General features: G+C 42.0%; 1 protein-coding gene across 5 annotated transcripts; it reads left to right on the top strand.

Moving 5' to 3' along the window:
• The first annotated feature begins 1512 nt into the window (after positions 1-1512).
• Positions 1513-12382, top strand: LOC310688721 (uncharacterized protein). 5 transcript variants are annotated; one of them, XM_083465568.1, is made up of 4 exons: positions 1513-2205; positions 8667-8713; positions 9591-9741; positions 12130-12382. In XM_083465568.1, exons 1-4 carry the CDS (start codon positions 2200-2202, stop codon positions 12193-12195), a joined length of 270 nt encoding a protein of 89 aa, XP_083321694.1. In that variant the 5' UTR covers positions 1513-2199; the 3' UTR covers positions 12196-12382. The 5 variants fall into 5 exon arrangements, with proteins under 5 accessions (XP_083321694.1, XP_083321693.1, XP_083321692.1 ...); XM_083465567.1 differs by lacking the exon at positions 1513-2205 and adding an exon at positions 2320-2901 and having other exon boundaries at positions 12133-12382; XM_083465566.1 differs by lacking the exon at positions 1513-2205 and adding an exon at positions 2321-2901.
• The last annotated feature ends 257 nt before the right edge of the window (positions 12383-12639 follow it).

The following is a 12639-nucleotide window of genomic DNA, read 5'->3' on the forward strand; positions in this document are numbered from 1 at the left end:
ATAGGTTTAATCTCCATATTCCATACATTCTCATTATACATCTTCTGTCAGCAAAATTAAATTAGACAACCTCACTATTTGCATCATCTCGGTATTAATGCTATTTAGAATATAAAGTGTTCCTTTACTTTGTGCTTATGTTCCTTATCACAAATCATTTTGCTCTGGAAGGATAATATTACAGTTCATATATGGTAACAGTACTATTGCTTTTTAATATTTTCTAATACAAAATGCTGCTTTAATATCTCATATTTTCCCTTTTATTTACAAGCAAGCATTCCATCCTTGCTGACTGTATGAAAGGTAAGCAGGCTGCTTTATAATCATAGAATCATAGAGTTGGAAGGGACCCTGAGGATCATCTAGTCCAAGTCCCTGCAATGCAAGAATATTTCGCTGGATCAAACCTGCAACCTTGGTGTTATCAGCATCATGCTCTAACCAATTGAGCCATCCAGCTTAGGCAAAACTCAAATTAAACCAATGGCTTCCACAAGGAAAGCAGGCAAAACTTTTTCTATTTTCACTTTATCTATTTTAAGGTAGCTGCTATATATTGTAAGCAATTTACTGTCTGTCCAGGTTAACTGTTTTTGCTTAAACTTTGAGAAGCAGATTAAGAAAGACACATAACAAAAGTGTCAGAAAGAGTATGTGCCATCGAAGAGTTAGAGGACACACCAAGACAGGTAGCTAGAAGCTAAGTTTATTGCCTCTCTTTAAAGAGAAGCCCATAGCAAACCCCTCATTCTATGCAGTTAAAACTAAGCCCCATACCACCTAGTGAGTAAACCATATAATGACACTATCTGTATATCAGTCATACCTGACACAGTCCAATTCCTCATCAGATGAAGTCTGAAGACATTATGGGTCTCCTGACTACCCTATACACCTAAAGCATCTTCAGAGAAGTGATGTCAAAGTTTCTAACTCACCTGCAGCAGCTGCCTTGCCTGTAGCATAAAAGAAGGTTTAACTACCTTCCAGGCACAGGAAATGCCGAGCATTAGAAGATGCAGGCACAGGCAGCCACCCATCAAGAGAACACATGCTTCTAAGATCAGAAGAACCAGAATTAGGGGCCTCCTCAGGAAAAAAAGGATGTCTCAGAAGCAGGGGACCTTGAAGGGTGAGCTAACCTGCTGCAGCTGTGCAGACAACATAAGCTCCCAACTAAAGACTTAGTTGCTGGAACAATGCAGCTCTTTAGCAACACAGCTTCTTGAGCCATCTCCCCACTCTGACTGGACCCAAGGCTGGCCCAAGACCTTTTGGCACCTGAGCTAAACCACAAAATGGTGGAAAGAAGGAGTGAGTGAAGATCTACATTGGGAACAAGGGGGACTAAATATCTATATTGAGAACAAGGATGGTGGGGTCGAAACAACAACAACAATAATAATATAATAATTTATTATTTATACCCCGCCTATTTGGCTGGGTTTCCCCAGCCACTCTGGGCGGCTTCCAACCAAAATACAGTAAAAAAAACCTTGCCCAATGGTTGAAGTGGGAATCAAAAGCCATTGTGGTGGGAGAAAGGGCCCACCCTGAATTACATCAAGTGGGTGCAATGCCCAAGAGACCCCAGAGGACAGCCCCCATCATTTCATCCGGGGGGGGGGAGAGACCAGCAGCACCTCCTTTTTGCTGAGAGACCACTGTAGAGGCAGTATGATGGGGGCTGCCAACGAGGTGGCAGATCTAGCCTCCATGGAGTACACTGCAGCTGCCGCTGTCATTGCAGCAGTGGCAGGCAGTGCTTTCCTTGGAGGCTGGCTTTCCTGCCCTTGTGGATCCTGGTGCCCAAGGCAGTTGCCTCACCTTGCCTCATGAGTGGGCTGACCCTACCTCAACTCCCTGCAAAGACTTTGCTGAGAAGCATTCAGCCTGCTCTTCGACTGCTTTGCTGTGTTTGACCCTGTCTTTGTCTCATTACCTTGCTACAAGAGCAAGCCTGCACTTGATAGGTCTTTCTGTGATTGCCTTCAGCGTCTTCTATAGACCCTGTTTTTCCAGATTGCCCTGATATCTGACTGGCCATTTCCTTTCCTTAGGCTTAGTTTCAGAGATCAACGCAGGACAGCACTTTGGTTACACTGTACCACCTGCATCTTACAAAACAGAACCCATGGGCATCTGTTGGAATTTCCCCCTCAATGCTAATTGCCATGTGGGGGGATTTTGACCGATATGAAGGTTGGTGAGTGAAGGCTTAAACCTGTAAGAAAAACACTGGGGCCTAATTTGATCAGCAGAATGTTTGTTATCTGGTGGGCGGGGCTTGTTTGTTACGCTCTGGAATCAGCCCCTCCCTTCAGTGTGTTCCGTTAAGTTTCAGTTAAGAGGGACCAACTGTCTCTTCTTCTTTTCTTGCCTCAGACTTGCCTCACACTGTTGTATTTAGTTTCTCTCATTATGTTATTTTGTTACCGTTTTCTTTATTACTAAAGCTTAGTTTACATTTATGTGAGCCACTTATATTTCTAAAAAGAAAGAAAGAAACTCTGCTGAGGAAAGTTGTGGAATGTCCTAAATATGAGTAAGGGCATGGGTCGGCAAGCTAAGGCCCGGGGGCTGGATCCGGCCCAATTGCCTTCTGGATCCAGCCCATGGACGGTCCAGAAATCGCCACGTTGATCAGCGTGGGGATTTTGATTGTTTGGGCTGCACCATTCCCCTCCACACACACACACACACACACATACACACACACATCACGGTGGCACCTCCTCTCTCCCTGCTCCTGGCTTCTCCCTGCCCTGCCTAGAGGAGGAAGGGGGCTGGGCTTTGTTGACTGAGCGCCTTTTTAAGCAGCCCCTCTCCAGAGCCAGCCCTTTCATGCCGCTCCAGGTCCCTCCGCCACCGCCAGCTCCTGCCGCTCGCAAGGCACAGGTAAGCAGCCACCGGGGCTCGTCCGGTGCTGTGGAGGAGGGAGGGGAAAGTTGGGGGGGGTTCCCCTCCCAAAAATATAGTCCAGCCCCCCACAAGGTCTGAGGGACAGTGGACCAGCCCCCTGTGGAAAAAGTTTGCTGACCCCTGAGTAAGGGGGTATTCCCTGTTTGCCAGGAGGATTGATTTTGCTAATCACTCCCCACCCCCACCTCCACAACAAGTTTCACCGATATGAAGTTTCGTGAGTGAAGGCTTAAACCTCCCCTTCCTGCACGCTGTGTTTGAGGATAATCACTCACAACATGCTTTGTATTTAACGCATCATGGTACCTTGGGTTAAGTACTTAATTCGTTCCGGAGGTCCGTTCTTAACCTGAAACTGTTCTTAACCTGAAGCACTACTTTAGCTAATGGGGCCTCCCGCTGCCGCCACGCTGCCAGAACACAATTTCTCTTTTCATCCTGAAGCAAAGTTCTTAACCTGAAGCACTATTTCTGGGTTAGCGGAGTCTGTAACCTGAAGCGTATGTAACCTGAGGTACCACTGTATTTACTAGGTCCTTAGCCCCCTCTCTACACCTTTTGCTTTGCAGGGTATTACTTTTTTGGTGCAGTGTTACTAGGCACTGTAAATGGGCTGTGTGCACAATTTTGGCAGGCTTACGCTTGTTCCTGTATTCTGCTGCTGTGCAACAGAATCACTGGGTGATCTTGGTCCAGCTATCAGGATAATCAACCTGGGGTGGGTATGTCCAGTGAATTCCTTGAAGGTATTATTTGGCCATATTTGACTAGATTTTAGACCAGAGGTAGCCAACGTAGTGCCCTCCAAATGTTTTGAACTACAATTCCCATCATCCCTGACCATTGGCCCTGCTCATTTGGGCTGATTGGGAGCTGGGTCTCAGGTTCCCCATCCCGGCCCTGTGCATTTGGTTCACAGTACAGGATACATTCTCCTCTTCTGTTCCTCTTCACGATACAGTTATTTGGAAGTGTGCTCCAATGCTTAACAGTTTTACTGAAGGAGATGAGACAGCATACACTTCAGAAAGAAAAAACATACACAAAGAAACATTTAAAGCTTGGCAGGCAAGGCTGAAGTCAGGAGACAGATATTTCTTAGTTCACTTTTCTCTCTTAGATAAGCAGGCACACATTCCCAAGAATCTCATAAAATCATTTGCAGTTCTACACATGCACGTACAAGTGCCGAGCTGTTTTACAAGATACACAGAAATTCTTACTCACCCACATATCTTTCTGATGACAGAATCCAGTCACCACTTTGGATCTTCAAGAAGTTATTTATTATATAAACTGGGAGAATAGAGAGGATACCTGGAACTCTTGGATTATAAACTTAGAACCAGGTTCTAGCTATAAAACAAAATACCCAACTTTGTAATCTGTTGTTGTTGTCTTTTGTTTGTCCTTACAATGATATCATAAAGAAGGTCACTGCTATTCCCATTTTACAGATAATATCAGTGACTGGTGTAGTTTCTTCAAGACTTCTTTCAGCACAACCCTATCCATGTCTAGACAGAAGTCCTATTAAGTTAAATTGGCCTCACACTCAATGAAATGTGTATATTATTATTATTATTATTATTATTATTATTATTAGCCTTCCACACCTCAAAGCAGTGTACAATTAAAACATTTTTTATAACCACAAACGTAAATATGTCTAAAAAACAAAATAAACACCCATGGCAGAAACTCATTCATTCAGCTAGGAAAGGCTGTTGAAACAAAAATGTATTCAATTGTGTTTGGAAACTGCCAATAATAGGCATGCTCATATCTCATAGATGGGGGACTACGAGCGAGGCGGGAGCCGCTTTGTCACGTTCCCGGTGCTGTTTGCCCCATGCTCCTGGCTGCATACTGAATAATTTTTGTAAGGTCGTGAATATAAGTCGCACTCACAGTTGGAATTTGGGGGGAAAGTGTGGCTTATATTCAGGCCAATACGATAATGGTTTTTCATCAGGTAGGGGCTTTAGATAGCCATATGTATGACTTCTGACTTCATTTGTAAAGCCCACAATTAACATTCCTCTTCTCCCCCTCTTGCCACCATTCCATGCTACCCAACTGCTCCAACATTCCTTAAATCATAGCACCATCATGACTACTGGAATAAAATGGAGTTTGCTTCTGCTGCACATGTATTGGGGAATAAGCACCATTTTGTTCTTTTAAAAAGGGATAATCTATTTAAAGTCTCTGAAACCATGTACATGCCTGGCTGGTTGCCTTATAAAATATTTTTAAAACTTAAGAAGGAAGGAAGGAAGCTGCAGTGGCCAGCATCAGTCCCAGTGGGCCCCAGAATGCGAATCCAGGTGTTGCCGTGGGCCCTGTGCACTGCACTCTACAAGGTTATTTGGGGGCACCTAGTGTTCTGGGGGCTGTGGAATTTGGCTCTGGGGCTCAGCCCTAGTTGCACCTCTGCCTGGGGTGTTTCTACACCCTTGGGACTGTAGCCTGGCATGTTAATTCTAAAAAAATCGGTTGTAAATGGAAGCATTTTCAATTAAATAATATATTTTATTTTCAAGTAACAGTATGCGTGTACAGCAGAACCACTGTGTGAGAGACGGTTCCCAAAGTCATTTATGGGTATAAAAGAAACAATTAACTTTCAAGAAGCTACAGTAGGGAGGAGCTAATCACATTTACGTACATCTTATAGACATTAGAAAATTGCTGTTGTTTCACTGCATCCTTGAAGTGAGTTGAATGCCTAAGAGATAGCAAAGGCTTAAATGCCCATGTTTTAACTGTAAAACAACAAAACAAACACCCTGGTATCATTCCCTGTTGGTATGAAGCAAAGATTTCCTACATCCTACAGAAAGTAGCTAGATTGGCAGGGAAGAATCTGATGCAATATATCTCATCTTCAAGGTGAGGGACAGGTCATTTTGCTATGCATATTTATGCATTAATATGCAGAAAAGTGGCTTGGAGGGTTTTTTATAGATATCTTAATTCTGCTGATGCAAAAAGAGAAGGAATTTACAGGTGTCGCTTTGGAACACAGACTACTGATAAACAACTTGCCATTTTGCAGTGTCTGGTCACATTTGTAGTCTTTTGGGATGCAAAAGGACTGGAAGGATTATTGCACAATTTAAAGGCACTTCTGTCACTTTAACTTTTATTTTAAAGCTAAATTAGTAGATTTCTTTTTTGTTTGGTTTTCTGCGTTGCTTCTGTTAAACATTTAGCTTAGCCTAAATTCAGCCGCAGAAACAAGACAGAAAGAAGGAAACATGCAGCACTTGTCAGAAAACTTTTTTAGTTTGACCTTATGTGGAGGCAGGCTAGCATAAAGCTATGGACAAGTGGATTGTGATTTATTAATATTAGCATCTGTAGACACTTCACACATTTAATGCTTTGATCTGATCCATCAGCAGCACTAAATTGTCATGTAATTGTTTAATTGGTCAAAATATACACCATGATACATAGACTATGGTATGCATGAAGTGCCTGAATGTTTAGTCCTGGTGAATAAACACTTTTCTATTAGGACAAATTAAAATATACACAAAGACCAGAACAGGGAGTAATCAAAACAGTTTAATATTGCATTCTTTTGTGGTCGTGCAGCATCTATGCTTCAGCTGATATAAAAATGTTCTGTTGAATTTTATATAGCTCTACAGTTTGTCAAGGTATGGTAATGTTCCTGTAGAAATAAATGGTCATTTGTTTGTATTTAATTTTCATATTAGTTGTGGGAAGTGTGCTACACACACACAAGAAAATAAAAGGGTTTGATTCTTTATATACCTCATATTACAGCTGAGCAGTCACACAGCTAGAGTTAAGGATATGAGAAGTATTTCTGAAATCCTTGCAGAATTTCCATCAGGTCACTGTAGTAATAATTATGCATGTATGCAGTTAATGTTCCCTGACTGCTTCTGATCCTCTGTGTCTGTTCCCTTTCTGTGCTCTCCTGTTGAGATCATACAGTCTGAATCTAACATACTGTAAACTGGTCAGAACTCAAAACCCTGGCAAATTATACGCCTTGCCTGTGGAACAGAGCACTCTATCCCCATACAACAGCAAAGAAAGTATAACACACGAGACATTTCTTGTGTAATTGAATGTATATTCTTCACATTAGAAAATGTCTGGAAGAGCCTTAGTTATATTCCCTGCTGTTGTCCAGAAATTATTTCCTCTTATATCAAGAAGTACATTTCTCCTGAGAATTTAATTTCAAGTAAGTGGGCTGGGGTGGGGGTGGGGTGAACAGAAACTCACATCCATGTAAATGCGATAAGGATGACTTCCCCTTTCTTCCTCTTTTAAAACTAGCTGATCATGTTTGCAGGAAACAATGCAAAAGCTACCCCATTCTTTTTTTAAAAAAAGAAAGCAAACAAAAAAATGTGTTTTAGGCAATTATGGAAAACTGTTATAATAGTGTTAGAAAAATGGACAGGTTGTGAGCTTGCTGAGTAGTCCCGACCTTAATCTTGAACTGTTGCTCACATTCATGTCTCTGTAAACATGAACTGCTGTGCTGCAAAATGCTCCAGCCACCCTGCCTTTTTCTTGCTCTTGCTGAAGGCACCTGACTTCTAGCTGAAAACCTTCAGTCCTGCTTCCATCTGCATTGCACAATTCCCATTGTATCAAGAGACCTTGGGCTACAACAACGGATCACAAAGGGGTGGGTGGCTAAGCCTGCCCAAGGCAAAGGCCTTGCACAGGTGCTATTATGGCAGAAAATATTCAGGCATCAGTTTCAAAAACTAGACTGTTTGATATAGAAATTCTGTTACTTTCCAGATACACTGAAACTCTTTTAAATATACACAGTGAATGGCTCTAACTTTCCTGCTGCTGTTTTTTAAACACCTTCCCCCCTTTTCTTGTTTGCTAACTTTTATATGATATAATGGGGCCTGATTACCATGCTCTTTCATTGTTTTCTCCTGCCCATTTTTTACTCCAAAAAACAGTGAAGAAATGTCTCATTTTCCTTTTAAAAAGCCAAATCCCATGTTTTGCAGCTAACAGCAGATTCAGACAGCTACAGCTTATCTTCTTCTACCTTGGGACAACTAGTCTCGGTCAACACACATGGGTGGAAGATATCTGATATTGGTATCATCTGGGACTGCAATATGTTACAGTGAAAAATAACCATTAGAATTCACCTTCATTTTGATTTCCAGCTGCTAAGCCCTGCTCCTGTTGCAGCCACATTCACTTCAGTGATGTTTGTCATTCGAGCAACATTCAATGGGTTTTTGACTGGAACATGCCTAAGGCACAAAACAGTGTCTTTAAACAAACAGCATCTTCATCGCTTTCTAGCCTGATATACCTGCCCCATCTGTGTTTTGCTGCTGTTCTTAAACATTTATTCGGTACCGGGAGTCTGCAAGTCTCTGTACTGCACCCTGCTTGCAATCTAAATAACACAGGCAGGAAAAGAAAGGCCCATGTTGGATAAAAAGTAGCAAGTACAGGAAGAGAAAGTTTGACTGGTATGTGTCTGACGGATGACTCTATGACAGGGATGGCCAACGTAGTGCCCTCCAGATGTTATTTGACTACAACTCCCATCACCCCTGACCATTGGTCATGATGCCTGGGGCTGATTGGAGCTGTACATTGATAACTTCCGGAAGGCAGCACATTTGATGTATTCTCCCCATCCCCTGCCTCTGTACCCAGTTACTCGATTTTTTTCTTTTTCTTTTTCTTTTTTGCCACTGCAGACTGTAACACCTGGAAGTTATCAATGGCTAGCCTTGAGAAGTGAAAGGTAAGCTGCTATTCATAGAAGCCACAGTGACAGTTATTTAAAATAAGGAGACTATTCCTTCTGTTCTCCCCCCACTCTCAGGTCAACCCAATATTCTTAATAGCAGTTGGCACTTCTGAGCTCGCTGCAGGCAGTGACTAATCCAAGCAGGGTGACATCATTTTGGGACTCTGGCAGTTTGTGCTGTCTGAGAAAGATGCTGCTTTTAAACCAGCTTCTGTGCCGTTTAAATAACTGATCAACTGTTCAAAAAAGGATTTATGGAAACACTCAGGTGCAAACATTCAGGTGCTAGTCTTATAGAAAGTAGATCCGTTTAAATTAATGCATCTAAGTTAGTCATGTCTATGAATTTCAAAGGGTCTACCCCGAGTAGCGTTAACATTGGTTATAATCCACATTATTTTCTGCTGTTGGTGAGTGGCTTCCATTTGGCTTTTCTGCAAAAGAGGCAGACATATACACCAAAGATTCTCATTCTGATCCATTCGCCATCAGTTTTACTCCACATTCCACCCATCTCACCTCACCTATTTTTAAAGTTTGGCCTGTAGATTTAGATTAGTAAATATATGTTTGTCCATGTATTTTGTCTTAAGAAGCACAATAGTAGTGGTTTTTTAAAAGGTATAGCACTACATCAGCAATGAAAGGGAGATGGTTTTGTGATGTCACAGGACCAATCAGTGTTGTCCATAACTGACTTCTGCTAAAAGCTGGCAAACAAATTTTTGATGAGCTTCACTTTAGCTGTACTGTATTGTAAGTCACTTGGAGTTGTCATAGAAAAAAGCAACTAATACATTTAATAAATAGTAATAATAATATTAGAGATAAAAATATTCATCTGACACAAAGAACATTTTGGCATCATCAGCTGGTATAAAGATTATCAGATCTGCAACTTTCTCCTGGTTTTGGCAACATCAGCGAGGGAGGCACCAAACCTTTCCTTTGAACCTTCCAGATGTCTTGGCTGTCAGTGTCACCCAAGGTGCTTATTTGTCCTGGAACCTGAGTACCTGAAAGTAAGTCATTATTATGTATTTTTTGTTTTTATGTTATGAACCACCATGTGATCTTCAGCTGAAAGGCAGTATACATACATACAATAGCGTAGGGCTGAGTGATCATCTCTGGCTAATCTACACTCTACGACTCATTAGGACCATGCAACTTCCATTGCATGGGTGTAATTAATATGCACTTTTTTGTTATGTAAGTACATCGGAAGCTGCCTTAAACTGAATCAGATCACTGGTCTATCTAACTCAGCACTATCTACACTCAATGGCATTGGCTCTTCAGGGATTTATGCAGGGGTCTTTCCCAAACCTACTTGGAGATGCCAGGGATTGAACCTGGGACCTTCTGCAAGCAAAGGAGATGTTCTGCCATCGAGCTACATCAGGGGTCAGCAAACTTACAGCGCCTTGGGCCATTGCCTCCAGCACCGATCGCGCAGCGGGCCAGAGGGCGGGGAGCACGTGCCCATACGCGTGCACACACGCTATTTCCAGCGCACTTCCAGGTCAGAGGAGCGCATGTGCATGGGCTTCCTCCAACCTGGATGTGCACCGGAAATAACGTGCATGTGCAAATAACGCTTGTGCATGCGCACAAACTATTTCCGGTGCTCCTCCGACCTGGAAGTGGGCAGTTGTGCAGCACAGTGCTGGTATGAGCGGGTGGCGGCAGCAGGCGCCACCGCAGGCCGGATAAACAAGTCATTTGGGCCTTATCCGGCCGGTGGGCCTTAGTTTGGGGACTCCTGAGCTACATAGTTGCTAAGAGGAAGCCTCTGTAATGTTGAGATGGAGACACAATAGCATCAATGAAAATTCTGTCTTCACACCAGTGGAAATTCCCTTGAAATGCAAATAGCAGCTTTAGAGAGAACATTTTTGTTTGGGCCATGGCAAGAAAAGGGAGACCATTATTAACAGAACAAAAAACACACACATTGATGGCACTCGCACAATTAATATTTCATCTAAACTGGCTATAACAAATTATTGGGGTGTAAACTTTCATAGGCAAGGACAGTGAACAGTGAAGAGATTGCAATTTAAGTGCTTAACCTTACCTTTTTTCCTGCCATTTTTCAACTGGTAGACCTAGTAACTGATGCTGTTTTCAAGTGGGATTCCATCACACGCTAGCAAATTCAGTTTGTGTAATAAAAGTTCTTCTGGTGCTCTTTCCCAACAAACCCCCTCCCCTTCCAGATGTTCTGTTTATTGAGCATTCATCCTGATTTGTTTGCAGGGAGGTTATATGAAATTGCATCAAGCACTTGTTACCCCCCTCCAAATGCATTGTAAAAAGGACTCCTCTTTGTACCCTTTGCTCTCCAGCTTGTGTATTTTGCTACCCTAAATTGAACATGCCTACTTGGAAATAGGCCCCAGTGATTTCAGTTGAGGTTGCTTTCAACTAAATATTGTTGAAGATTTACGGTACATACTGTGGATGCAATCTGGAAAAAAGTAAGCGTGCTTGAAAAGTCTCAGTGAATTAATATGGAAATAACCACCCAGGTCCCACATATTTCAATGGATTTAGGTAAAGGTAAAGGGACCCCTGATCATTAGGTCCAGTCACAGACGACTCTGGGGTTGCGGCGCTCAACTTGCTTTACTGGCTGAAGGAGCCGGTGTACAGCTTCTGGGTCATGTGGCCAGCATGACTAAGCCGCTTCTGACGAACCAGAGCAGTGCACGTTTACCTTCCTGCCGGAGCAGTACCTATTTATCTACTTGCACTTTGACATGCTTTCGAACTGCTAGGTTGGCAGGAGCAGGGACTGAGCAACGGGAGCTCACCCCATCGCAGGGATTCAAAACCACTGACCTTCTAATTGGCAAGCCCTAGGCTCTGTGGTTTAACCCACAGTGCCACCTGCATCCCATTTCAATGGATTTAGATATCCCTAAATTTCCATGGATTACATATTAAGTGTTTCTTGCTGCTGCTTTGAAAATCTCCTTGCACCCATCAACTACAATGTTTGTTTGTTTTTAGCATACCTTATATGTATTGATTAAAACTGATAGCGTGAACAGGATGCCAACTGGGTATAATGAGGGCAATACATAAAAAGGAAACAGTGTCCTTTGAGATTCTCAAATCTGACAAAAATCCTACTCTCATTTGCATTGCCTGAGTTTCAGTAAGAAAGTAAATTATTAGATTGTACTCCTTTTCTACTCAACAAACCTCACAAAAGTAATAGCAGTTTATAAAATATTTTGCCAAAGGCTTTTAAAATGCAGAATAATTCTCCACTCATAATTGGGTAAACTTTGCTAAAAATAGTTAAACTATAGATGAAAACTGTTGTACCATGGATGCTTTAAGATGTTTAACTCAGGCATCAATGCATTTAAGTGGAAGTTGTCTCTGTTGACTCCCAGCAGAATTTGCTTCCAGGAGAAAAAAAGAGAAGACCTTCAAATAGATTGAATATGGCCCTGAGATGATGTTGTTATGCCAATGAAGGAAGGCTACAAAGTTTGGGTTGTTATTTTTAAGTCATGATTTTTCCCACTTATAATATATCAAGAAGCTAGTTTTCAATCCAAATCAAAATGTTACTTGTTTAACCAAACTGAGTTTCCTCCCCACCAAGTAAGAGACTAAATATAAAATGTTTTGCTGCAATTCAGAGTTATTGCTTCCATTGTCATCATGTGCTAATTTTTGCAATTTCATATGTTTAAAATAGCAATCGGGTTTCTCTGACATTTTATCCTTTATAAACCCCACAATATTAATTTATCCACTTCTGGAGGATGAAAAGTGGGTCAGTCCTGTAGACAGCTCATCAGCGTTATCCAAACACGTTTGCACAACAGAATGGACTGGAGGTCTTGTGAGAATAAACAGCTTTGTGTCATTTATTTACTTTTCTAATGGAACGGGAC

Source organism: Podarcis liolepis (genome assembly GCF_965112155.1).
Source record: "Podarcis liolepis genome assembly, chromosome: 11".
Lineage (NCBI taxonomy): Eukaryota > Metazoa > Chordata > Lepidosauria > Squamata > Lacertidae > Podarcis > Podarcis liolepis.